The sequence below is a fragment of the Pogona vitticeps genome, chromosome 6 (genome assembly GCF_051106095.1).
Source record: "Pogona vitticeps strain Pit_001003342236 chromosome 6, PviZW2.1, whole genome shotgun sequence".
NCBI classification, from domain to species: Eukaryota; Metazoa; Chordata; class Lepidosauria; order Squamata; family Agamidae; genus Pogona; species Pogona vitticeps.
The window spans coordinates 77,475,911-77,499,819 of record NC_135788.1 but is presented as its reverse complement, the minus strand read 5'-3'; the positions used below and the strand labels follow the sequence as shown (position 1 = coordinate 77,499,819).

The window sequence follows — 23,909 nt, the reverse complement described above, 5'->3', positions numbered from 1 at the left end:
CTATTCCGTCTCACAGCGTGGTTGTAAGGATACAGTTAAGAGGCTAGAAGGGTGAGGTCCTTGGAGAAGGCTGTGCACTCTCTCAGTTTAAAAATGACTCACAAGTCCTGCAGGCATTTGCTAAAATCTTAATGTCTAATATCTGAAAACAGTATCCCTTCATTGTCAGAAGTAGTCAACCCAAAGGTATTCACATTGCATAGGAGTAGTTTTGCTAATTGCACAGTGTGAAATGTTAACAAGAAAAGCTTGATTCAGTTCTAATGATGGCAAAAATCAAGTGATGCCTTTGTGATCAAAGGAAACAGGCTAGCCTTTATAAGCAAACTACAAGCATTTGTTGTTTTCCTCTGATGAAGCTGTATTTCAGCATTAGTGTGCCTCATAGCTCTGCACTAAACAAAAGCATCTCTGTCCTCATTTAGATTGTTATTCCTTCTTTTGTATCTCTTCTTTTGTATAAATATGTTAAACTTGTTAAAACACCCAGGGGCCTCAGCATATTGAAACACAACAGTTGCAAGCATGTAAAAAATAATAATAAGTTGAGTTTTGATGCACTGAATGGATAAGAGTTAAATCATAGTTTTCCTCAAACCTTTTTTTGGTTCCTTTGGACACTACGTACAAGACATATACTATTTAATAACAAGGTATCATACACTGTGCATAGTAAAATACAGCATTGATCAAAGTTTAGAGTTCTTTGAATTCTTTGAACTAAGTAGATTTTAAATATTCATTCTTAGGGAAATTGGTATCACTGTAATGAATTTAGAAAACCTATGTAAAATAGTCTGTTATCAAATAGCTTAGAAAAATAGTAATGCACTCCTTATGCAAGAATACTTGTTCATTATTGACGTACAGTCAATTTATTTTATATAAAGTGTATTTTAACATTCTGTTCAAAGATATGTAGGGTTGCATTCTGTTTATGAAAAATCAACCATGAAATTGAATTGTTAAATTGGAGGGAATGTACCTAAATTGTGTTTTTTTTTTTTAATCTATACAAAATAAGAAGAGTAAGTAAGAACGTGTGGTCATAGTGCTTGACTAGGCATCAGGAGACCTGTATTTAAATCCTGGCTCAGCAACTGAAATTCACAGACAAGTGGTAATGGGTAAACCACTTCTTGAACACCTCACTTATCTTGAAAATCCTATTGGAATGCCAAACGTTGCCTTAGTGGCATGCGAAAACAATAACAAGTACAGGACACACTTTCTAATCAATTTGATAAGCACCAACCCAACCCAAATCTAATGTCTTTAACATAGTCATTAAACTCTCCAATGACAGAAAGACTGGAGGGTCTAATCATCATACTTGATTCCACTACTGAAGACTGCCTTGCAACAAGGTGTGGGGATACACTTGCATAGTCTCTGATCAGTTCACCAGCAACAGATAATTTAACCTGGAACTCAGTGAAATAGAATTTTGGGGAGAGGAAGATACTGTAACGCAGCAGCTCTCCCCCCTCCCCCTCTAACTTATCAGACTACTTCAGTGTTGCACCAAATCCTCAGCTCATTGGGAGTTTCTGGGAGATGTAGCCCAAGAAAGTAACATTTCTGCTTCCTAACAAGTTTAAATATCAATGACTGAAATACTGTTGCTATAAGTTACGCCATGGAAGGCATCAGGTGCAGCAGTTTTTCAGAAATAAAACTTTACTGATTTCTTCCCTAAAGGTCCCTCTTTTGAATCAGTTTCATTGCTAGGAATCTATTGGAGGCCATGGGATTAGAAGGGGAGGTCTTTATTTACTGGAAATTTCTGCCACCAATAAAGTCATTTTAAAAAATTGCCATGGCTAATGATGTCATCAGCATCATAACTTACAATAACTGAATTTCAGCTACTGATATGTAAGATTGAATAAATATCTGAACAAGAATTTCGAAGAGCCATGTCAAGAAAAACACATGTAGAATTAGTTCTTCTAAGTGGACATTATAATTTCTTTACCATTGTTTGAATCCTTTCCCCTGAAATTTAAGATTCACAGCAATCATAAACTCAACAATAGAAGAAGTTGAGTAACAACAACAAGCAGAAGCTCCTATTAATTTGTACTCCCTCCTCTTCCTTCTCCTGTCTTTCTTAAACAATTTTTTTTCCTTTCCTTGGGGCAGAACATTGCTAAGGTCCCACATATTTATGGAAGACAAAATAAAACTTAATGTTTCTGGCAGAATCATATACTGTGGACTTGTAAAATTGGAAGAAGATCATTAAGTCCAAACATCCCCAAAAGCCCCCTTCATGGATTGCTGCCTTGAGTAACTCAGAGAAGCTATGGACTATGCTGTGCAAGGACACCCAAGATGGACAGGACATAGTGGAGAGTTCCGACTAAACGCAATCCACCTGGAGTAGGAAATGGCAATGCCACTCCAGTATCTTTACCAAGAATGCCCCATGATCAGAAACAAAAGGCTAAAAGATATGACGCTGGAAGATGGGCCCCTCAGATCGAAAGGCATCCAACATGCTACTGAGGAAGAGTGGAGGACAAGTACAAGTAGCTCCAGAGCTAATGAAGTGGTTGTGCCAAAGCCGAAAGGACGCTCAGCTGTGGACGTGCCTGGAAGTGAAAGGAAAGTCCAGTGCTACAAAGAAAAATACTGCATAGGAACCTGGAATGTAAGATCTATGAACCTTGGGAAGCTGGAGATGGTCAAACAGGAGATGGCAAGAATAAACATCGACATCTTGGGCATCAGTGAACTAAAATGGACAGGAATGAGCGAATTCAGCTCAGATGATTATCATATCTACTACTGTGGGCAAGAATCCCATAGAAGGAATGGAGTAGCCTTCATAGTCAACAAAAGAGTGGGAAAAGCTGTAATGGGATACAATCTCAAAAATGATAGAATGATGTCAATACGAATCCAAGGCAGACCTTTCAATATCACAATAATCCAAGTTTATGCACCAACCACCATTGCTGAGGAGAGTGAAATTGAACAGTTTTATGAAGATTTACAACACCTTCTAGAACTGACACCAAAGAAAGATGTTCTCATTCTAGGGGACTGGAATGCTAAAATAGGGAGTCAAAAGATAAAAGGAACAACAGGGAAGTTTGGCCTTGGAGTTCAGAACGAAGCAGGACAAAGGCTAATAGAGTTTTGTCAAGAGAACAAGCTGGTCATCACAAACACTCATTTCCAACAACACAAGAGGCGACTCTATACATGGAAATCACCAGATGGGCAATATTGAAATCAGATTGATTATATTCTCTGCAGCCAAAGATGGAGAAGCTCTATACAGTCAGCAAAAACAAGACCTGGAGCTGACTGCGACTCTGATCACCAGCTTCTATTAGCAAAATTCAAGCTTAAACTGAAGAGAGTCGGAAAAACCACTGGGCTCCTCAGGTATAATCTAAACCAAATCCCTTATGAATACACAGTGGAAGTAAAGAACAGATTTAAGGAACTCGATTTGGTGGACAAAGTGCCTGAAGAACTTTGGATAGAGGCTCGTAACATTGAACAGGAGGCAGCAACAAAAACCCTCCCAAAGAAAAGGAAATGCAAGAAAGCAAAGTGGCTGTCCAACGAGGCCTTAGAAATAGCAGAGAGGAGAAGGGAAACAAAATGCAAGGGAGATAGGGAAAGCTACGGAAAACTGAATGCAGACTTCCAAAGAATAGCAAGGAGAGACAAGAGGGCCTTCTTAAATGAACAATGCAAAGAAATAGAGGAAAATAACAGAAAAGGAAAAACCAGAGATCTGTTCAGGAAAATTGGAAATATTAGAAGAACATTTTGTGCAAAGATGAACATGATAAAGGACAAAAATGGGAGGGACCTAACAGAAGCAGAAGATATCAAGAAGAGGTGGCAAGAATACATAGAGGAATTACTGTATATCAGAAAGATTTGGATATCCCGGACAACCCAGACAATGTAGCTGCTGACCTTGAGTCAGACATCCTGGAGAGTGAAGTCAAGTGGGCCTTAGAAAGCCTGGCTAACAACAAGGCCAGTGGAGGTGATGACATTCCAGTTGAACTATTTAAAATCTTAAAAGATGACACTGTTAGGGTGGTACATTCAATATGACAGCAAGTTTGGAAAACTCAGTAGTGGACAGAGGACTGGAAAAAAAATCAGTTTACATCCCAATCCCAAAGAAGAGCAGTGCCAAAGAATGCTCCAACTACCGTACAATTGCACTCATTTCACACGCTAGCAAGGTTATGCTCAAAATCCTACAAGGTAGGCTTCAGCAGTATGTGGACCGAGAACTCCCAGAAGTATAAGCTGGATTCCGAAGGGACAGAGGAACTAGAGACCAAATTGGTAACATGCGCTGGATTATGGAGAAAGCCAGAGAGTTCCAGAAAAAGATATACTTCTGCTTCATTGACTATGCAAAAGCCTTTGACAGTGTGGACCACAGCAAACTATGGCAAGTCCTTAAAGAAATGGAAGTGCCTGACCACCTTGTCTATCTCCTGAGAAACCTATATATAGGACAGGAAGCAACAGTTAGAAGTGGATATGCAACAACTGATTGGTTCAAAATTGGGAAAGGAGTACAATAAGACTGTATATTGTCCCCCGGCTTATTTAACTTATATGAAGAATACATCATGTGGAAGGCAGTACTGGAGGAATCCCAAGCCGGAATTAAGATTGCCGGAAGAAATATCAACAACCTCCAATATGCAGATGATACCACTCTGATGGCAGAAAGGGAGGAAGAATTAAAGAACCTTGTAATGAGGGTGAAAGAGAAGAGTGCAAAAAAGGGCCTGAAGCTCAACATCAAAAAAACTAAGATCATGATCACTGGTCCCATCACCTCCTGGCAAATAGAAGGGGACGATATGGAGGCAGTGACAGATTTTACTTTCTTGGGCTCCATGATCACTGCAGATGGAGACAGCAGCCATGAAATTAAAAGACACCTGCTTGTTGGGAGGAAAGCGATGACAAACCTTGACAGCATCTTAAAAAGCAGAGACATCACCTTGCCAACAAAAGTCCAAGTAGTCAAAGCTATGGTTTTTCCTGTCGTGATGTATGGAAGTGAGAGCTGGACCATAAAGAAAGCTGACTGCCGAAGAATTGATGCCTTTGAATTGTGGTGCTGGAGGAGGCTCTTGAGAGTCCCCTGGACTGCAAGGAGAGCAAACCTATCATTTCTAAAGGAAATCAACCCTGAGTGCTCACTGGAAGGACAGATCCTGAAGCTGAGGCTCCAATACTGTATGTATGTATGTATGTATGTATGTATGTATGTATGTATGTATGTATGTATGTATGTATGTATGTATGTATGTATGTATGTATGTATTTATTTATTTATTTATTTATTTATTTATTTATTTATTTATTTATTTATTTATTTATACCCCGCCTATCTGGTCGGTGAGGACCACTCTAGGTGGCTAACAACAATAAAATACAGTAACAATATAAAAAAGCATTTCTAATTAGTAAAAACACTACAATACATTACATAGAGTGCAAAACAGAAACAGTAAAGAGGGAAGAAGGAGGTCAGGAGGAATATGATGGAAAGGCCTGCCCAAACATCCATGTCTTCAGTTGTTTCTTAAAGATACCCAGCGAGGGAGACCCGCGAATCTCAGGAGGGAGATTGTTCCAGAGGCTAGGAGCCACCGCCGAGAAGGCCCGATTTCTTGTCTTCTCCTTCCGGGCCTCCCTCGGCGTTAGGCTCCTCAACCTCACCTCCTTTGGCCATCTGATGAGAAGAGAAGACTCCTTGGAAAAGACCTTGATGTTAGGAAAGTGTGACGGCAAGAGGAGAAGGGGACGACAGAGGATGAGATGATTGGACAGTGTCTACAAAGCAACCAACATGAATTTGACACAACTCCGGGAGGCAGTGGAAGATAGGAGGGCCTGGCATGCTGTGGTCCATGGGGTCATGAAGAGTCAGACACGACTAAATGACAACGACGATCCCCAAAAGCAGGAAATGCAGTAAGGCACATATTATGAGAGCTTCAAAAAGTTCCTTTTTTTGGACTATAGCTCCCATAACCTCTCAGCCATCGTTCATTCACTTTTAAGCATTGTTTACAGCAGCCATTCTCTATGGGGATCATATGGCTCCCTGGGGGGCCCTAGCATATTTGAGGGGGGGCACACCTCCTTATAAGGTTCATTATGCAATTTATACAATCCTGATTCAGCCTATATTTCTTTCATACTGTGCTCATACATGGCTAAAAAAAGGTTGCGAATGACTGGTTTAGAGGCAGCTCTACAAACACATATCAACAAACCATCTCTGGACCAAGTATGCCCATGGCTGTAATATTGACCTAGAGTGTGGAGTTCATACAGTCTCTATGAAATCCTATCAAAATATTACTCTTTGGCTATCATATGGAATGGCTTGTTTATCATAAAAAGTTAGCCGAAACAGTGACTGCATCCTTTGCTTCATATTTCAGGTTCTGTAAGAACTAGGGACTGGCTTCTCTTTTTTTAAATCAATGAAAGCTCTGAATGTGGGCTAAATGAAGCTGGGTGACATGTCTAAAATCCAGGTAAAAACTGGCCTGTGTAACATGTCAACCCTATCCACGGTTAAGTAAGATTTCATTCACTGTTCACCAGCAGTAACCATAGACACAACAGGTAGCTGAAGAGTAACATATGGAATAACTTTTAAACCGTTTTTCAGAACCTCATTGAACCAATTAAAAACTGTGTTTCCCAAAAGATCTTGAACAAAATATACACCAGTAGTATACTTAACAAAATCTGAAAGAGCCATATAATATGCCTATTTAAAAATTGGAGTGAGAAGATGTGTTGAATTTTGCTCTTTTTCACTTATCATTTAACTGAAGCCATTTTAATTGAATTGATTTTATGTTTGGCACAATTCTAGAGATCATTAAGTTGATTATGGATGTGAAGTATCAAGTTGTAAGATTAGCAGACATCATTTTTATTAGCAATGTAATATTGAAATTTACAGTTGCTGAACTTAGGTAGGGGACTCACCTTAGCTTCGTTAACTCTCGTGTTCCTTCAATTAACAGTAATAAGCAGGCCTTATTTCAATCAGGGCTCGTCAGCCATGGAAGGCAGCCCATCTAGGAGAAGGAAAACTCCGATTTCAAACCTCCACTGCCTTGTGTCTATATCCACTCATCGAAAAGGCTTCAGGAGTTAACCTAGAGGCAAAATCCGGAGCTGGAGTCCCAAAGGCAGTTCATGTCGTTCTGCCAACCCCTGCGACCTTGCTGGAACCAGTTGTATTGGCTCTTGCCTTTCCATTGGACCATTTCAGCAACGTAGAGAGGGGGGATCTGCTGCTTGGGTAACAGCTTATCCTCCATATTACTTTACCCAGGCTTCATGCTCTGGAGAGGACACTCATCGATTCAGAGCATGTTACCATAGTCTCTCGAGACTGAAGGACGCCTATATATTTCAATCTAGTGGTATTATTATTATTATTATTATTATTATTATTATTATTATTATTATTATTATTATTATTATTATTATTATTATTATTATTATTATTATTAAAATAAAAATTAAAATAATAAAAATAAAAAATTATAACAGGAATAGAACTGTTTATTTCCAGACTAGCCATGTTTGTCTGTTGCAGCAAAAACAACCACAAGTCTTGTGGCACCTGAAAGATTCGTATGTTCTATTTGACATAAATACACGTTGATTGCAGTCCACTTCATCTGAGCCATCTGTGCCCGCTTCCTCAGCTGCAGTCTGCAAAAGATTGAGCCAAATAAAACTCGTTTGTTTTTGACATTTTCAACAAGACAGTTATTGCACTGGACAATTGGCATTAGTTTGCTGAGTTAATGTCATCCATAACCTTGAGATTTATAAATAAAGCAAAAGAAGGTTTGCCTAAGGATGGAGATGCTTCTCAGGAATAGCTGGATTTCATTTGAAAAAAATGAAACATTAACCTTTCTTTTATTTTATTTTCACCCCTTCCCTCTTAGGAAATCCTCAGAAACCATCTCAAAACCTGATAAACACTAATTTGAATGTCTGCAGCCTTCTTCTGTTTCCCATACTATAAATGTAAGCAGATGCAGACTGCATGACATCATAGTTTATTTGCCTGTTTGCCTGATAAAAGAGTCCAGGATAACTCAATATCTTGCACAGTATTTTTGCATGCTTTGAGTTTTCTGACAAGGTATTGCCCTAATACAAATTTTGATTCTCTTCCTCTTTTTGGCCAACACAGTTTCTTTAGCTTTTTAATCTCTGTGTACGTGCATGGACAGTGTTGATTCATATGTTGAGGAGCAGGACTGAAATAGGGCTGAGTTAGATATTATTATAATTTGTTACATTTATATCACTTTTCTTCCAGTGAGCTCAAACTGGTACCCTACTTTATCTTCACAGCAACCCTGTGAATTAAGTCAGGATGAGAATATATGAGTGGGCCAAGATCACCCAATGAGTTTCATGATCTAGTGGGGATTTGAACCAAAGTCTCCTCTTAGTTCAGCACTCTAACCACCACACCATATTGCCACTGATCAATGGCATGACAGAATTACAAGAAGGTGTATGTCTTTTTTTTCCTTTTAAAATAAACAGCAGTTTTGAAAGGAAGTCTGAAATTGTTTGGGATCCATATCAAAGGTGTGAGGATTTAATCCTGTGCTTCTCTGCCATAGTCCAGATTTGGGAAACTGAGCATTTGATATTTGTATTGGGAGGAAAATTCCCATTCAGACATCCATTAAAATGATACTTCTGTGTCCAGCCTGCCACATCTGGATTAGGTCTCCAATGATGTCATGACAAAGGCTCCCTGACACAATATCCAGGTATTCCGAAAAGGAGTGTTTGATAGAGACCACCCCGTTCCAGAGGAGTGTGTGGCTGTGGAAGCACCCTCTAGATGTCCCTATCACCTCACAGCCCCTGGTGCCAGAAAAATCCTTCAGATGAGTATCCCTGCTTCTTCAATTGGCCATGTTATCATCCCCAGATTCTAAGGAATGCAGATGTGGTAACATCTCCAAAGCCTTGTTGCTTCAATGCTGTTGCAACACAAGATGCTGAAACAAAATATGACCTCTTTAAGGGAGAAAGTCTCATACAGAGTGTGGGCAGAAATACTGCAGCAACACAGGAGAACCTTGAGTCATACTTAAGGTTCAGTCTGATTCTGTTGGCTGTTGAAACAGTATAGTTATCTGTCTTTCAGTGCAATCCAGACAAATTTCAAGCACTGTGGTGAGAACCAGAGATTGCTTTAGGCTTTACCGCTACCCGGCTTCAGCTTTGCCTAACCTTTGCTCTGGGCTCTCCTTTGTACTGACCACATCAGAGATCACCCCTTGCTGTATCTTGCCCGCTAAAGCTGAGCCTTTGATTGTACTGCCTCTTGGCAGGCAGTACAAACCTTGACTTGACTGGGCCCATTGCAGAATCTGTGCACAACAAAAACCTTAATGCAGTTAAATCCTGTATTCAGCAGAAATCTTAACCTAAAATGGTAGAAAGAGGTTACACTCTATTTTGAATCAGGGTCCCTTGCCTTATAATCTTAAAATAAAATCATGCAGTTGTTCATGGTGTGAATACTCTCATGCCTAATTGTGCCTCTAGAGTGTGAAGGAACAGTGAAAGCCCTCCTTTCCCCTGTTCATACAGCTTCCAATGTGAATTAAATAGTTGTCAGTGTTTTTTATAATGGAACACAAAGTGTCTCATTTCATGTTATCCTTCTGCTTAGAGCTTCTCATTATTTTTCTGTTCTGTAACTTTTCACATGCAATTGTGAATAATATTAGAGAATAAAAACAAGTACATTAATGTTGATTTTATACTTCAGACATTGCACTGAAAGAACAAAAGCATTGTTTGGCTAACTTTTCACTGAAATATTTTATTTTTTGGTCATGAATTTTCAGTGTTTACATCTTCTTTCAGCATCACTCCACCCTGTGCGTGTGGTGCTGGTGTGTCTGTTTCCTGCACCCACATAGATGTCACTGCAACAGTTGCCAAGAAGCAAAATTAATGTTTCCATTGACCTTTCATGTGCATTTCAGGCACAGTTACAGTATACAGAAACCTGGCAATCCATTGCGTAAATTCATTATCTAGCATTTTGGAGTGGCCTACGGTCAGAGGAGTGGTGTGTCCCTTCTCAAAATTTGGGAGTGAGATGTCCTACTGCTTGGACCACAGCTGTCTATGCTAACATATAAGTAACTTGTGTGTGTGTGCTTGTAAGACAGGAAGGCCTTGTGATATCTTAGTTCTTGCAGGTATTATCTGCCAATTTGATTAAGGACCTAGCTAGAATCAGTCTTCTGCCTGGGAGAAATGAACTACAGTAGCCTGTATACAATTCAGGTTGCCATCTAAATATAATAACTTATTTCTGAGCAAGTATGTATAAAGATACGTTCTTAACTCCCATTTTAATCAAAATTTAATGCTGGCTTCTTCCATACCAGTATCTTTAAAAACAAATACCCTTTGTTTGCCTTTGGATTGCTTGTTAAATCGGAACTCTCCATTAATTATAATTAGGTACTGTAGTATTAATACGCTTTAAATTAATGTTTCAGACATTGCTTTTACATGCTATGGTTGATAGGATCAATGCTACATTTTTAGAGACCACAGCAAAGCATATTACTGGCAGATGCAGAAACTGTTCAATATATACCCAAACATTTATCCAGAAACAAGAAAAACTAAAGGAAATCTTCAAACTAGGAGTCTAAATATGTCTGTAGAATTAATTTTTAGAGATGCAGATTGGTGAGGGAATCCAATATGTCTCTTTATAAGTTTGATGATAAGTCTGAAACCAAACAATTCTCTGTGCCACTGTTTTATCAGTATCTGTCCAGAGTAAATGATGATATTCAATGAAGAAGGGATTCTGCTACTGCTGAAATACTAAGCAATGTTGATTAGTTAGAATGCTTAGATTGAGCTATTTAAAACCTTTTCATGAATTCAAGTGTGCTGCCAATTAATCAGTTAGCAGGTTAGAAGAATATTATTTATAACATAACTTACAGAAAGTGTAGATGGTAGGTGCCATTTTAGAAGAGGTATTTATTCTCTTTTTAATAATTCGGTGCTTGATTATGGATGCACATGATGTAAAAACAAAACACACGTTCCTTTTTCTTCAAAACTTGTTTTCTCTCCCCTATATCTTATTTAGATTTAATTATGAATTATTTAATACCCATCCAATTAATTTATTTTTCTAAACAGGTGAGAGTCCTACTATTTCATATTGTCCAGTCATCACTGAAAGAAAAATACTTGAGAGGGCCAAACATCAGTAGGATTTTGGAATTCATGTGCTGCATGCCTGAAGCCCTGTTAAAACTCTGGGAGTTTTCAGGAAGGTAAGATAAAATTAATAACAACATACCATCAAGTCAGTTACAGCCGCCCTTTCCAGGGTTCCCTGGGGATAAAGTACTCAGACGTGGTTCACCATTCCCTTCTTCTGGAGGTGCTATGGGACTGTACAGCTTGCCCAAGGCTGCACAAATTGTTTCTTCTCTAGGGAAGCACAGTGGGGAATCAAACTGCCAACCTCTGGCCCCAGACTCAGGTACTAGACTCGCTGGCCCTACCCAATAAAGTATTGTGAATAGAGAGCTGGGTCTAAATCCCCACTTGGCCTTGGATATTCCTGGGGCACGGGATGGAACTGGCAAAAATTACTCCTAAAATATCTCAGTTATCTTGAAAGCCCTATTAGGGTGGCTAATAAATTGGTTCCAACTTGACTGCACTTAATGTACCAAACATAGAATTGACTTTTTATATTGCCATCACACATTAGGATTTTGCCCCAAGAATTTCTCTGTGTGAAAAAGTATATAACATGGACATGTAATATAATTTAATACAAATAATTTTATAATTGCAGAGCTGGAGGGGACTCTGTAGATCATTGAATCCAACTCTTGTCAGGGACATACAGCGGGGAATCAACTTCCCACCTTCTGGCTCCGCAGCCAGATATCTAAACCACTAACCTTATCCAGCAGTTCTTTGCCAGTAATTTCAGCAGCTTCTGTGTAATTTATCACCCATTCTTCTTTCTATATCAGAAATTATAGATGAAATTCATTGATTTTTTTTTCAGTTCATGTACTCTAGCATTAAGCCATGTGTGTTATAAATTGACAAGACTGAAGGACTAAACAACAACAACAACTCCAGTGAGTATATTATTGGAACACTTGGAAACTTTTTGTGATATGTTATTACTAGGAACTTTAAGAGTGAAAGCTCTTGTTTCCACATTGATATGAATGCCTCTATTACTACAGCCTCTGGTGAAGGAATCCAGTGTGTTGTATTACCCGTTTTATGCATAAATTTTCATTATTATGGCCTGAGGATATTCCAACATGCTTGTAGCTCTCCAGCCTACAGTGTGGTCTCTTGAACTTGCCCTTTTTGGCTTGCTTGAGCTGTGCAGGCGAGAATTATTTTAATAGATCCAGGAACAGGTTAACTTCTCTTTGCATGAGGAGGCCAAGCATCTTGAAAAAGTTAGCTGCATATTTGATCCTGAAACAGCCCTGGAAGTTCTGAACAATTCTCACCTAGTCATTAATAGTGTTCCTCATTTTCAGCATTGTGTTCAAAGAGGTCATGTCTGTTGAGCTGCAGACATTCTTGTATAAAGTGGACTACCTTGACTAATTGCAGTCTGGTTTCGAGCCCAGTTTTGTAAGACAAACCTAATAGAGTACCATATTTAGGAGAGGGACAGAAATAGTGTGACATTATTGGTCTGAATTTATCTCATACCAGCTTTTGGTCACATTGACCATAGCCTTCTTCAGGATCAACTCTGTAAGTTAGGTGTAGATGCCATACTCAGACTTTGCTTGCAATTAATGGAAAACACAACTGTGTAACCATGTGATTATGCATTTGCTTCTTAGCAACTGTGCTGTGCTATTATATGATGCCACATAATGCTATTCATTCCCAATGGATTTTAACATCTATATGAAGCCACTGCTCACAGTCATTCATAGATTGGTAGATAACATCACTAGTATTTTGAAAAAACCCACCTCTGTTTTCTCTGTTAGATATACGTTAAGTGAGGTTGTGTGTATATGTCACTAATGTCTTAACTAAGTGACAAATTGGGTGTAAGATAATAGCTTACAATTAATCCTGGAAAGAGCTTCCAAAGAAGTTCCTATGTTAATGTTTTCCTGGATGTTGACAAAATCAAAGGGGGAAAAGTAGGAGTAAGAACGGGAACCAAAGGTAGTATTGGCTAATGAATCGCATTCAACATACTAACTTTACATACTCACAAAGGCTTCTGGGAATTACATTCCAAGAATGTCTGGGGACCCAAAGTTGGGAACCACTGATCTCGGGAGATCTAAATATCTTCACTGTAGTCTGTGGCAGAGGCTTAGAAGGATGTTTTTTCTGTCCTAGCACTTGCACTTTACTATGCCCTCCTTCTATATCAGCTGCCATGAACTCTTGATATCTCACAAATATGCGGGTTTTTGCTAATGCATAGTGCATGTCTTGTGATTGTCCGGGGTTCATATGCCATCTGCTTGTTCTATTGTTTCGATTTCTGTTGTTTCATTGTTGTGTACCCCATAAGCTCTTGAAACATTGTGTCAACAAACAAACAAATATTTTGTCTTATCACATCATTTGAGCAGCTTTAATCTTCATACGAAAGAACTGGTTAGTGTAAGCTTTAAAATCATATGACAGTTTACTTAATTTGTGTTATACTAGCATTTGGTTTGCTCTCCTTTTCTAATCTGTACAGATAGACTGACTCTGTGATTACATTTCCAAGAAGCTGATTATGTATTTTCCTATAGATAGGATTAACAAGATCTATCAGACCAGGCTGACAGTAGGGTGAAATTCCTGTATAAAATGAACCAATTTGCATCATTCAGAGTAACCTGCAGATTAGAATATAGCTATACAGGAGATTTCACCTCCAAATATAAGAATGCATTTTTAGGACATTAAAATAATTACAATTCATATAGAAATGCATATTTTGAATTTGTTTTTGAAAATCAGGAATTTAATGGAATAGAAAATAATTGTGTGCAGAAACATACAAAAGATGATACAGCCAGAAACAGATCCACCAATCACTGACACTCAAGATGGATTTTTAAATGTAGGTCTAATAACATCTATAGACCTTTGCCTTTATGCAGTCTGGAATTTTGAATGGTATTGGTGCAAATAAAGGATACATGTTACAGTTGTCAAATGACTAAATAGTTCACTTTTTCAAAAACTAATTTATCAATTGCATCTGAATATGTTTAAAGTGTCCCAAAACACAATATAGGTCCTTTTTTCAGATTCTATAGAAAAGCTGGAAAGGTCATCTTTGCTATTTTATTTTTCATTTCATATTATAGTAACACACAAAAGCCAAAACTGCATGCATGCATGCATGCATGCATGCATAAATAAATAAATAAATAAATAAATAAATAAATAAATACCAACCAACCAACCAACCAACCAACCAACCAACCAACCAACCCCCCCATTTTATTGATTAAAGTTGCCTCTCACAAATTCATCAGCAATGCTTGATACAAATTAAGCTAACTGAGTTTCTTTATATTTTGGGTGCACTTCTCACAAATCTTCTCTGGCAGTATTAGTATACATGTACTACTTCTGCAGTCAGTAGTTGGGTATTAAAGGGAACTCAATAAATTATTCATATTTCTGTGTCTTGCATCATCCATCAGAAGATATTTTCAGCATCTTTTGACAGCCTTTGAACTACTACGGGTAAATTCTTCTTTTTACATTCTTGTTTCATAGTCTTTCCTTTTGGCTCAATCCATCCCTCCAGCCTTCCTGAATCTTTCCTGATTTATCTGAATAAATAGGTCTCTTCATGCCATTGTAAATAAAGTCATTTTCAGAAGCAGATGTCGAAATGACCTGGCAAAATAAACCCAGAGGGCAGGAACTGTCTTCCATAAGGCTTATGGCACAACGTGATGAAACAAAATGGTGCAGGCTGCGTAAAATGTAATTAAATTATCATTCCAAACTAAGAGCCTATTTAAAATCACTGAGACTTCTGAGCTCATAATGCTGACATTCTATTTGAAAGAATACTTGCCATGAGCATTTTTGATATGTTATTAATCATGCTTGACTGGTAAGATGTGAGTGAGCTACAACAAGCAGTCCCTGCAGCCTTGCCAAGAGAAGCTTTTGTTCCTTGAAGAGAAGTTGTATCAAAGGCTGCTGTGTCCTCTTATTCCATGAGCAACGGTGGCTTTGAAAGGGAGCTTTTGAGATTCCAGTACGCTGAATCAACAAACAGCGAATGAAAGAAAACCAGCACTGGATAGCACCTCAAGACTATGTGAGCTCCGTGAGCCCTCGTGTAATTCTTGTACTGGGTGACACAAATGCCTAAAGATATATGACAGTATTGGAGAAAAGCCAGGAAAGTTCTGGAATATGAAGGGGGTGGTGCTGGAATTCTTCTACCATCACCCATTATTGGAAAAAAAGAAAAGAAACCTTCTAAGCCCTAATCTCTCCATGAAGAGAAGGAAGAGAGTTCTGGGCTTCGTGAGATAAGGGTTGTGCTGACAAGAAGAATTTAAAAAGAGAAGTACAAAGAAGAGTGGGAAAATGTGCACAGAAATGAGGAAGAATGTACAGTAGTATGTGGTCTGTAAGATGGTGAAGTCTGCGGGTTCCCTCCCCCCCTGCCCCCGGCTTGGCTTAATTTGAATAGCAAAGGCTTCCTAAACAGAAAAAGATTGTGTTTGGGGAACATTTGCAGGAAGAAGCGGTGAGCAGGAAAAAGGTTCAGCAGTCCCTCCCACGAAACAGTCCCTCTGCAAAGGTTCCTAATTTCCATTAATATTGGGAATGCTTTGCTTTCTTAAAATACGTTTTTCTACCTCAGGCACAATGAATTCACCCTGTCTGCAATCTCATGATAAACATACCATCTACATTACAGGAGAGAGTTGTTGTAAGGACTTGGATGTATTCCAAAACACAAGAAAAATCTGGTTCTTCATAAGTGGGCTGTGTTTGTTTTTTGTTTGTTTGTTTTTAGAATTACTAGGTCTCGGGTTTTCACCTTGAGGTTTCGGGGTCCATTCTCTAAGTCTCATACAATGGACATGAAATATCCAGAAGTCGGATTCTGCTAATGTGGCAACCTTATCATTCTTGTAGTATCAGGACATTCCATTTAGACATGCTCAGATGTATTCCTGCTTGTTTCAACGTCATGCTGCCCTAAAGCTGCTACTTGACATTATACATTGGCCTCCATATTGATTATATAGAATCTACAATTTATGTATGTCGTGCATAGACTATTTTAGAATTGTTCCTGAAGGAGCATTAGGGCCTTGTGATATTGCAGGGGTCTGTTGCCTCTTGGTTTTAGAGTTTAGTGCTTAAATCTCAGGGAATAAGATGCTTCTGACCTAGTAACCTGATATGGCATATTTGTTCTAAGCTTCTTAGAGTTTTAGACATTTCAATAACAAATAAAGACATACATCCATAAAAAAGAAGAAAAAGAATCTACTAAAATGTATACAGATAGCACTGTGGGAGGAAGAAATTTCCTCTACAATCTGGAGGAGTCTTAATTGCTTTTTTTCCTTATTTTCATTTACAGTGGCAAATATTTTTATTAGTAGTAGTTTCTTGATAGGAGCTTGTTGGTTGATTATTGTAGGGTTTTTTTTTCTCATCCAACCTCTCATTTTATCCATGATACTGAGTACTTTGTAAATAAATCTACTGTTTGCCATTTTAAATGAAGATACAGTGGTGTCTCGCAAGATTAATTTAATTCGTTCCGCAGTTAATGTTGTCTTGTGAAAAATTCATCTTGCGAAACAAGTTTTCCCATAGGAATGCATTTAAATCTAATTAATGTGTTCCTATGGGCAAAAAAAAGTCAGAACAACGTCAAATTTGGTTTACAAAGGGTTTAAGTGCTCTTTAAAGCCATAGATATTGTGCAGATGATTTCAAAAATTTCAGTTAAAAAACTTTTTAAACATCATAGAAAAACATTTAAAAATCAGCAAACATGAGGCAGGAACAAAAAAAATGAAAAACATTCTTCTTGTGAAGCATGGCCATAGGAACATTTGTCTTGCGAGTCATCAACCCCATTGCCCAAACCATTTGTCTTCCGATTTTTTTTCCTGCGAGGCATTTGTCTTGCGAGGCACCACTGTACATCTTTCTGCTAATATGAGGCTTGGCCTTTGAGGGCTTGGGCAGCCTCTGGGTTTTCCAGAAAAACTCAAAACCAGATAGCATCCAGGATTTAGAGTGGTAAACTGCTTCAAACTTCAGTGTCTTTGAACAGTCTGCCGCCATTTCTGGTAGTGACAGCTGGCTAAAATGAATTCTGCTACAGCAAAAAAAGGAAATGGACAGAAAAAGTAAACAGAAATCTGATGATTTTTCACTGCAGCTCAGTGGAACATAACATTGTGTTCAAATGCAAAATATAGATTTTGCATCCATATTACCTCTTTGTAAAATCATATTAGTCATGGTGAACACTTTTGTTGAAACATGACCTAGAAATATAGTAAATAAAAACAGAGATTATTTCTTATGCCTTGGTAGCACTTTAAGAAAGCATAACAGCTTTAAGAACTAAATCATGAAATAATTGCTAAAGAAGGGTACTGCACAATAGAAGAAAACCAGTGTTATATTGGAATTTCTTCCCATATTAACATGTTTCCTCTTCCATTTTTTCCAACATCATTACAAGGGCTGGAATCCTATTGGCACAGCTCTGTGCAGATAAGACACACTATTTCATCAACTGTGGCCTTTGATCTTTAATTAAAGTTTCTCATCCTCCACCCCCCAGATTCTGGTGCTCCCTAGGGACCCCTTTTGACCTGGGAGCCCTGGCATGGTGGGGGGAGCTTTTAATATATTTTCAGACATTATAAGTTTCCATCCAAGTATGAGATCCACAAGAATTCCCCAGATTGAAATCGATCACTAGGAAGCCTCAGAACCTCAGGAGATGTAGAATAAGAAGATAAACATCTTCTTATGTAGCTGATGGCATCATCTGCTTTATATGCATGGTGCTTCACTGACAGGAATCTCGCCAATGTACATCCTCACCTGGATCTGACTCTTACCACCAAGGAATAAATATAGGTGACATGTATTTGCACACCCTGTGTCTGAAGAAGCAGATTTTGATCCAGAAAAGCTCACACTGGAACCAATCTGTTAGACTTTATGCTGCTACAATATTTTGCCCTCCCTCTTTCTTTTCTTTATCCCCTTTTCTGACATAAGAAGATGGGCTTCACCCTGTATCAGGACATAAGGTAAATTGAAAGCACCTAAGTAGGAACATTGTACAGGACATTTTTGGCAGGAACCCTTGCTTCCTTTGTAATGGCTATATTTAAAAACAGAGTATTAACTAATTTGTATTGACTGAAATTTAATTCACTTCTCAGAAATCTCTGCCTTTGAATGGTAATTATTTCCCCTCTTTGTAGGTTAAGTGAAGTGGAGAAATTGCTCTGAGAAGCTGTATTCAACAATTGCAGATATTGCTCAAGAATGAACACAAAGGATACGAAAGTGACAGAAGGAGGCCTCAACGTCACTCTCACAATTCGCCTTCTTATGCATGGAAAGGTAACATGCTTGTTGTATAAATATCGGAAGTATGAGGAGCTGTCTTACATGTCGGGGACAATTAGGGTACAGTGTCATGTCACATAAGCAGAGTGATCAATCTTTTTTGAAGTATGTACATTTAAATTTAATACATCATGACTGAAATTCTGTTGCTTAGCCTAGTACGTCACCCTAGAGTAGGCTCACTGAATCGGTGGTGATTTGGTTAGTCAACTCCTCTCTCAATTCCATTGATTCCAATGGGCCTACTCTAATTGTGACTTCTTATGCTAACTGTAAAGATGCTGCTAAAATATATGAAATACATTATGAAAGAAGCTTAAAAGAGCAAAACTGAGTGGATGCATGATCAATTTTATAAGCTAGGAAATGCCTGGGTAAATAGGTGGTTTTTCCGAAAGTGTTCAGAACTCTCTACTTTTCTACATTCTAGTTCAATGAGCCACTTCCCTGCGCTGCTACACAGTGCTTCAGAGGGAGGCCTGTTTTCCTTATTACACCCTTTATACTATTGTCAAAAGAGGGAGGGAGGAAAAATCAGTGATATTGGCAGTACTCTGTCCTTCTAACTGCAACAGCTGTACTTTCCACTGGGAGGGAAGAAAGGATGAGATGGCTTGCCCCTTCGCCACCTTCCATCAGTAGTTGGCTCCACTTTGGGCTGACATTTTTTTTTCTGTCTTGAATTGTTCCCTGAGCCAAGGCACCATGGGAGGGCTGATGGGGAAAATTACCTGTGCTGCCTCCCAGACCTCTATCACCTGAGGTGATCTCATCCAGCTTCATAATGTCCCTGGTCCTGCTTCTTTCTTATTAGATTCCTCTTCTCCCTTCTACTGCACTTCCAGAAGAGTTTCTTGTACTCTATCTAAAAGCTGTAACTTCCCTGATAGGCTGAAGTGTGGATAAGCTTATGTGAAGGCCTTGTGTCATCTTTGCCAGCAGACGCTTGCTACAAGTATAGTTTCCTACTTCATCTGGTGAAAATTCTGAAAATTTAGAGAATAACTGCTATTTTGAAATCAGATAAAACACACACAGACACCCTCCCCCCCCCCCCCAAAAAAAAAACCTCAGGCCATCTCACTGCTTTATGAAATCCTGGGAATAATTTTTCTTAACCATCTAAGTGAAGTAGAGAAACCTCTCCTGAGCTGACAACAGATTGGCTTTAGACGTGGGAAGAATGGCATAGAACAAATCCTACATATTATACAAAATATTGAGAATGGCCTTGAAACTTTCAGGATCACCAGAGTAGTCTTTGTTGACCTCTGGGCCACCTATGACACTGTTCATTGTCAGATATTGCTGCAAAAAAAAATCTATGATCTAATAAATGAGTTAGGTATCAGGCTGTGGAGCTAGATACTGGGAGTTCAGTTCCCCATTGTGCATCTCAGAAGAGCCAGCTTGTATGACCTTGGGCAAGCTCCAAATTTCCAGGAAGACGGGAATGATAAACCACTTCTGAGTACTGGAAAGGATCGCCATAAGTCATAATTGACGTGACAATGCACAGTTGCTATTGCCATTAACCAAGGATCATAAGATAACTAAGGTAATAATAATCTTTTTGCAAAATTAAAGATTTTTTGTTAGCTTTCAAAGACAATGCATCTGATAGAGGACTCAAAAGAGCAGTACAGGGAAGTGGATAGGCTCCTATTTTAACATATACAGCAGCAAACAATTACTGTTTCAAGTCACTAGAAGTTTTATTTATGCCGAGGATCTCACTTTCTGCTCAGTTGGATAGCTTTCAGATGGTAGAATATCTTCTAACAGATACATTAGAAGAACTTGATGTACATTGTGATATAAATCAATTTAAATCCAAGCTTAGTGATACTGAAATATGTACCTTCCAGCTAGATCATCATTTTACCCCCAAATATCTTGGTGCTACTTTGAATTGTAAACTGACCTATAAGAACCATTGTGAAACAAAAGGTGTCCACAAGATACAATATTCTTTGAAAGCTACAGGGAACCAATTGGCACACACATCACAACACTGAGATCTATAGCCTTGGCCCTGTGCTACTCTTCAGGGAAATGTGCTAGCACAGTATGACACAGTTCAGCCCATACAAAACAGGTAGACGTAGCACTCAAGGAAAACAATAGAATCATTAGTACAGTCATTGGCACCCTTGCAATTCTGTCAGAAAATGTAACCCTTCTCTCAGAAAATTGTTGCAGTTGCAAATGTTTTGGTACTCACATGTTCATTTCTTTGGTTTGCATTGGGACAACACACAAAAAAAACAGGGAAGAAAAGTCAAATCTGATACAATCCCACACAGAAACCTAAAAATGCACAGGCCAAAATTATTGGCACCCTGTCTAAACTGTAATAAATAATTGCTTTTCAAGCATGTTATGCTCCTTTAATTTGTATTTAGACCCACCTGTCGCAAGTAAGAGGTGTGGGCAATATAGTAATCACACTTGCAACCAGTTAAGATGTAGAAAGGTTGACTCAACCTTTATGTTATGTGTGACACTGAGCATGGAGAAAAGAATGAAGTGTAAAGAGTTTTCTGTAGATTTCAGAGAAAAAAATTGTGGAAAAACATTGACAATCTCAAGGCTACAAGTCCATCTTCAGAGATTTTAATGTTCCTGTGTCCACTGTGCACAATATCATCAAGAGGTTTACAGCCCATGGCACTGTAGCTAATCTCCCTGGATGTGGATGGAAGAGCAAAATTACTGAAAAGTTACAATGGAGGGTTGTTCGAATGTTGGATACAAAACACAGATTAACTTCCCAACAAATTCAAGCTGATCTGCAGATACAGTGTACAACAGTGTCAGCTTGCAATATCTGTCGCCATCTGAATGAAAAGGGACGCTATGGTAGGAGACCCAGGAGGACACCACTGCTGATTCAAAGGCATAAAAAAGCAAGCCTGGAGTATGCCAAATCTTATGTGACAAACCCACAATCCTTCTGGGAGAACGTACTATGGACAGATGAGATAAAAGTAGAGCTTTTTTGTCAAGGACATCATGGCACTGTTTACAGAAAAAGAAATGAGGCAGTCAAAGAAAAGAACATAGTCCCTACAGTCAAACATATTGGAGGTTCAAAGATGTTTTGGGGTTGCTTTGCTGCTTCTGGCACTGGATACCTTGACTGTGTGAACAGTATCATGAAATCTGATGATTACCAAATACTTCTGTGGCGCAACAGAATGGTCAGTGTCAGAAAGCTGCATCTCCACCAGAAGTCATTGGTCTTCCAGCAGGACAATGACCCGAAAAACACTTCAAAAAGTACTCAGAAATTGTTACAAAGTGCTGGAGATGTATTCGCGAAGGCTTTCACGGCCGAGATCTGATGGTTGTTGTGGGTTTTTTGGACTCTTTGGCTGTGTTCTGAAGGTGACAGATAATCTCTCCCCCTTATCACAACAATACATCCACAACAAAAAACATGCTGATCACCATAATCACCCAATCTCCTGAACAGGACAAAAGCTGATCCCACAGCTATAAATACTCAACTATCCAAGCAAACTGCATCAAAGTACCGACAGAGTTCTGAACCCTGTTCTCTGAAGATGCCAGCTGCAGAGAGTGGTGAAACATTAGGAAGAACAACCTTAAGAACACAGCCAAAGAGCCTGTAAAACCCACAATGACCAAAAGTGCTGGAGAGTTCTCAAATGGCCAGAAATGAGTCCAGATCTGAATCCCATAGAACACCTGTGGAGAGATCTCAAAACAAAGTTGGGAGAAGGCATCTTTCAAATCTGAAGGCCCTGGAGAAGTTTGCAAAAGAACAGTGGTCTGAAATTCCAGTTGAGAGATGTAAGAAACTCATTGATGATTACAGGAAGCAATTGATTTCAGTTATTTTTTCCAAAGAGGGTGCTACCAAATATTAAGTTAAGGGTGCCAGTAATTTTGGCCAGTGCATTTTTGGGTTTCTGTGTGGAATTGTATCAGATTTGACTTTTCTTCTCTTTTTTGTGTTGTTCCAATGCAAACCAAAGAAATGAACATGTGAGTACCAAAACATTTGCAACTGCAACAATTTTCTGAGAGAAGGGTTGCATTTTCTGATGGAATTGCAAGCGTGCTAATATTTTTGGCCATGACTATAGATGCCTGAAGCCAACTCCTAGTAATAAAACAGATTACCTTGCAGTGTTGCCCCCCATAAGAATGTACAGAGAGAGGTGACAGCTAACCATTAAAAACTCAAAACATCTACACCAAATGCACATCCACTCTTTAGTTACCATCCTGCCCTTCCAGTTTAAAATCAATGAAAAGTTTTTTCAGAACATTGTGAACCCTGAAGTAGTAGCAAAGAAGATCAGGACTGTAAAGTGGAACCTCTTAAAGCTGATGGAACCCCCAGAGAAATCTGGTCTATGGTCATACAGAGAACTGAGTTTCTTGGAAATCACAGTGGAGTGCTGTCAACAGAAACAAGTGAATTCAAGAAAATGGGGGTATTGCACTGGCCAGCTCCTTTCTTGTAGGCCAAAGGAGCAGGTTTCTTCTTCATTCATGTCACGTCAACGTCTGTTGGTGGTGATGCCAGCACTCCTCAACTTCCCTTCAGATTTCTCTACTGAATGCCCAAATTGCTTCTGTTCAGGAATTTCCTGAGGAAGACATGATGCCCAGTAACATGTCTTCCTCAGAGATTGTGTTGTTGCAGAAAAATAACAATGGCTCTGCAGCAACAATATACTCTGTTTTAGACCTCCATTTGATTATGGCAGTTCACATGACACATAAATTAAGCTCAAAGTTTTTTATTTTAGTTCAGGTGCCAACTTGCAACTGTGGTGTGCATTGATTCAGTGTGGCTGCACACTATTAGGACTGTGGGCATTTCCTGTATTTCCCACTCAGGTGTGGGCATTCCACTATTTCCCATGCTTGAAATCATGAAACCTCCTTTTGGCAGCCACTTCATCTTCCTTTTCCAGTGAAGCTGTTCCTCATTCCATTGTTTTCCTTCACCACAGCCTATACTCTTTCGCAGTCATCATTGCCGCCGCCACCAGCCAACCTTTTAAAAATAATTGCACCTTGTTATTGCTGTGCAAGTGTGCAGCTGCACATTATAGCTCCGTATCTCTGGTTTATCTGGCTATTTTTACCTCTTTTTTGTCTGAAGATTTCCCTTTTACACTAGTTTT

General features: G+C 38.9%; 1 protein-coding gene across 34 annotated transcripts in view; it reads left to right on the top strand.

The window, feature by feature from the left end:
• The window catches only part of LOC110075381 (poly(rC)-binding protein 3), a 279,989-nt gene that overhangs the window by 216,251 nt on the left and 39,829 nt on the right, over positions 1–23,909 (top strand). For 16 of the 34 annotated variants that reach the window (XM_073003932.2, XM_078377633.1, XM_020786593.3 and 13 more), the window contains 2 exons: positions 11,266–11,402; positions 18,594–18,735. In XM_073003932.2, the coding sequence (XP_072860033.1) occupies positions 18,658–18,735 (78 nt within the window). In that variant the 5' untranslated portion in view covers positions 11,266–11,402; positions 18,594–18,657. Of the gene's footprint in view, positions 1–11,265; positions 11,403–12,154; positions 12,231–18,593; positions 18,736–23,909 lie in introns of all 34 variants that reach the window. The other 18 variants (XM_078377629.1, XM_073003939.2, XM_078377638.1 and 15 more) reach the window with 2 other exon arrangements.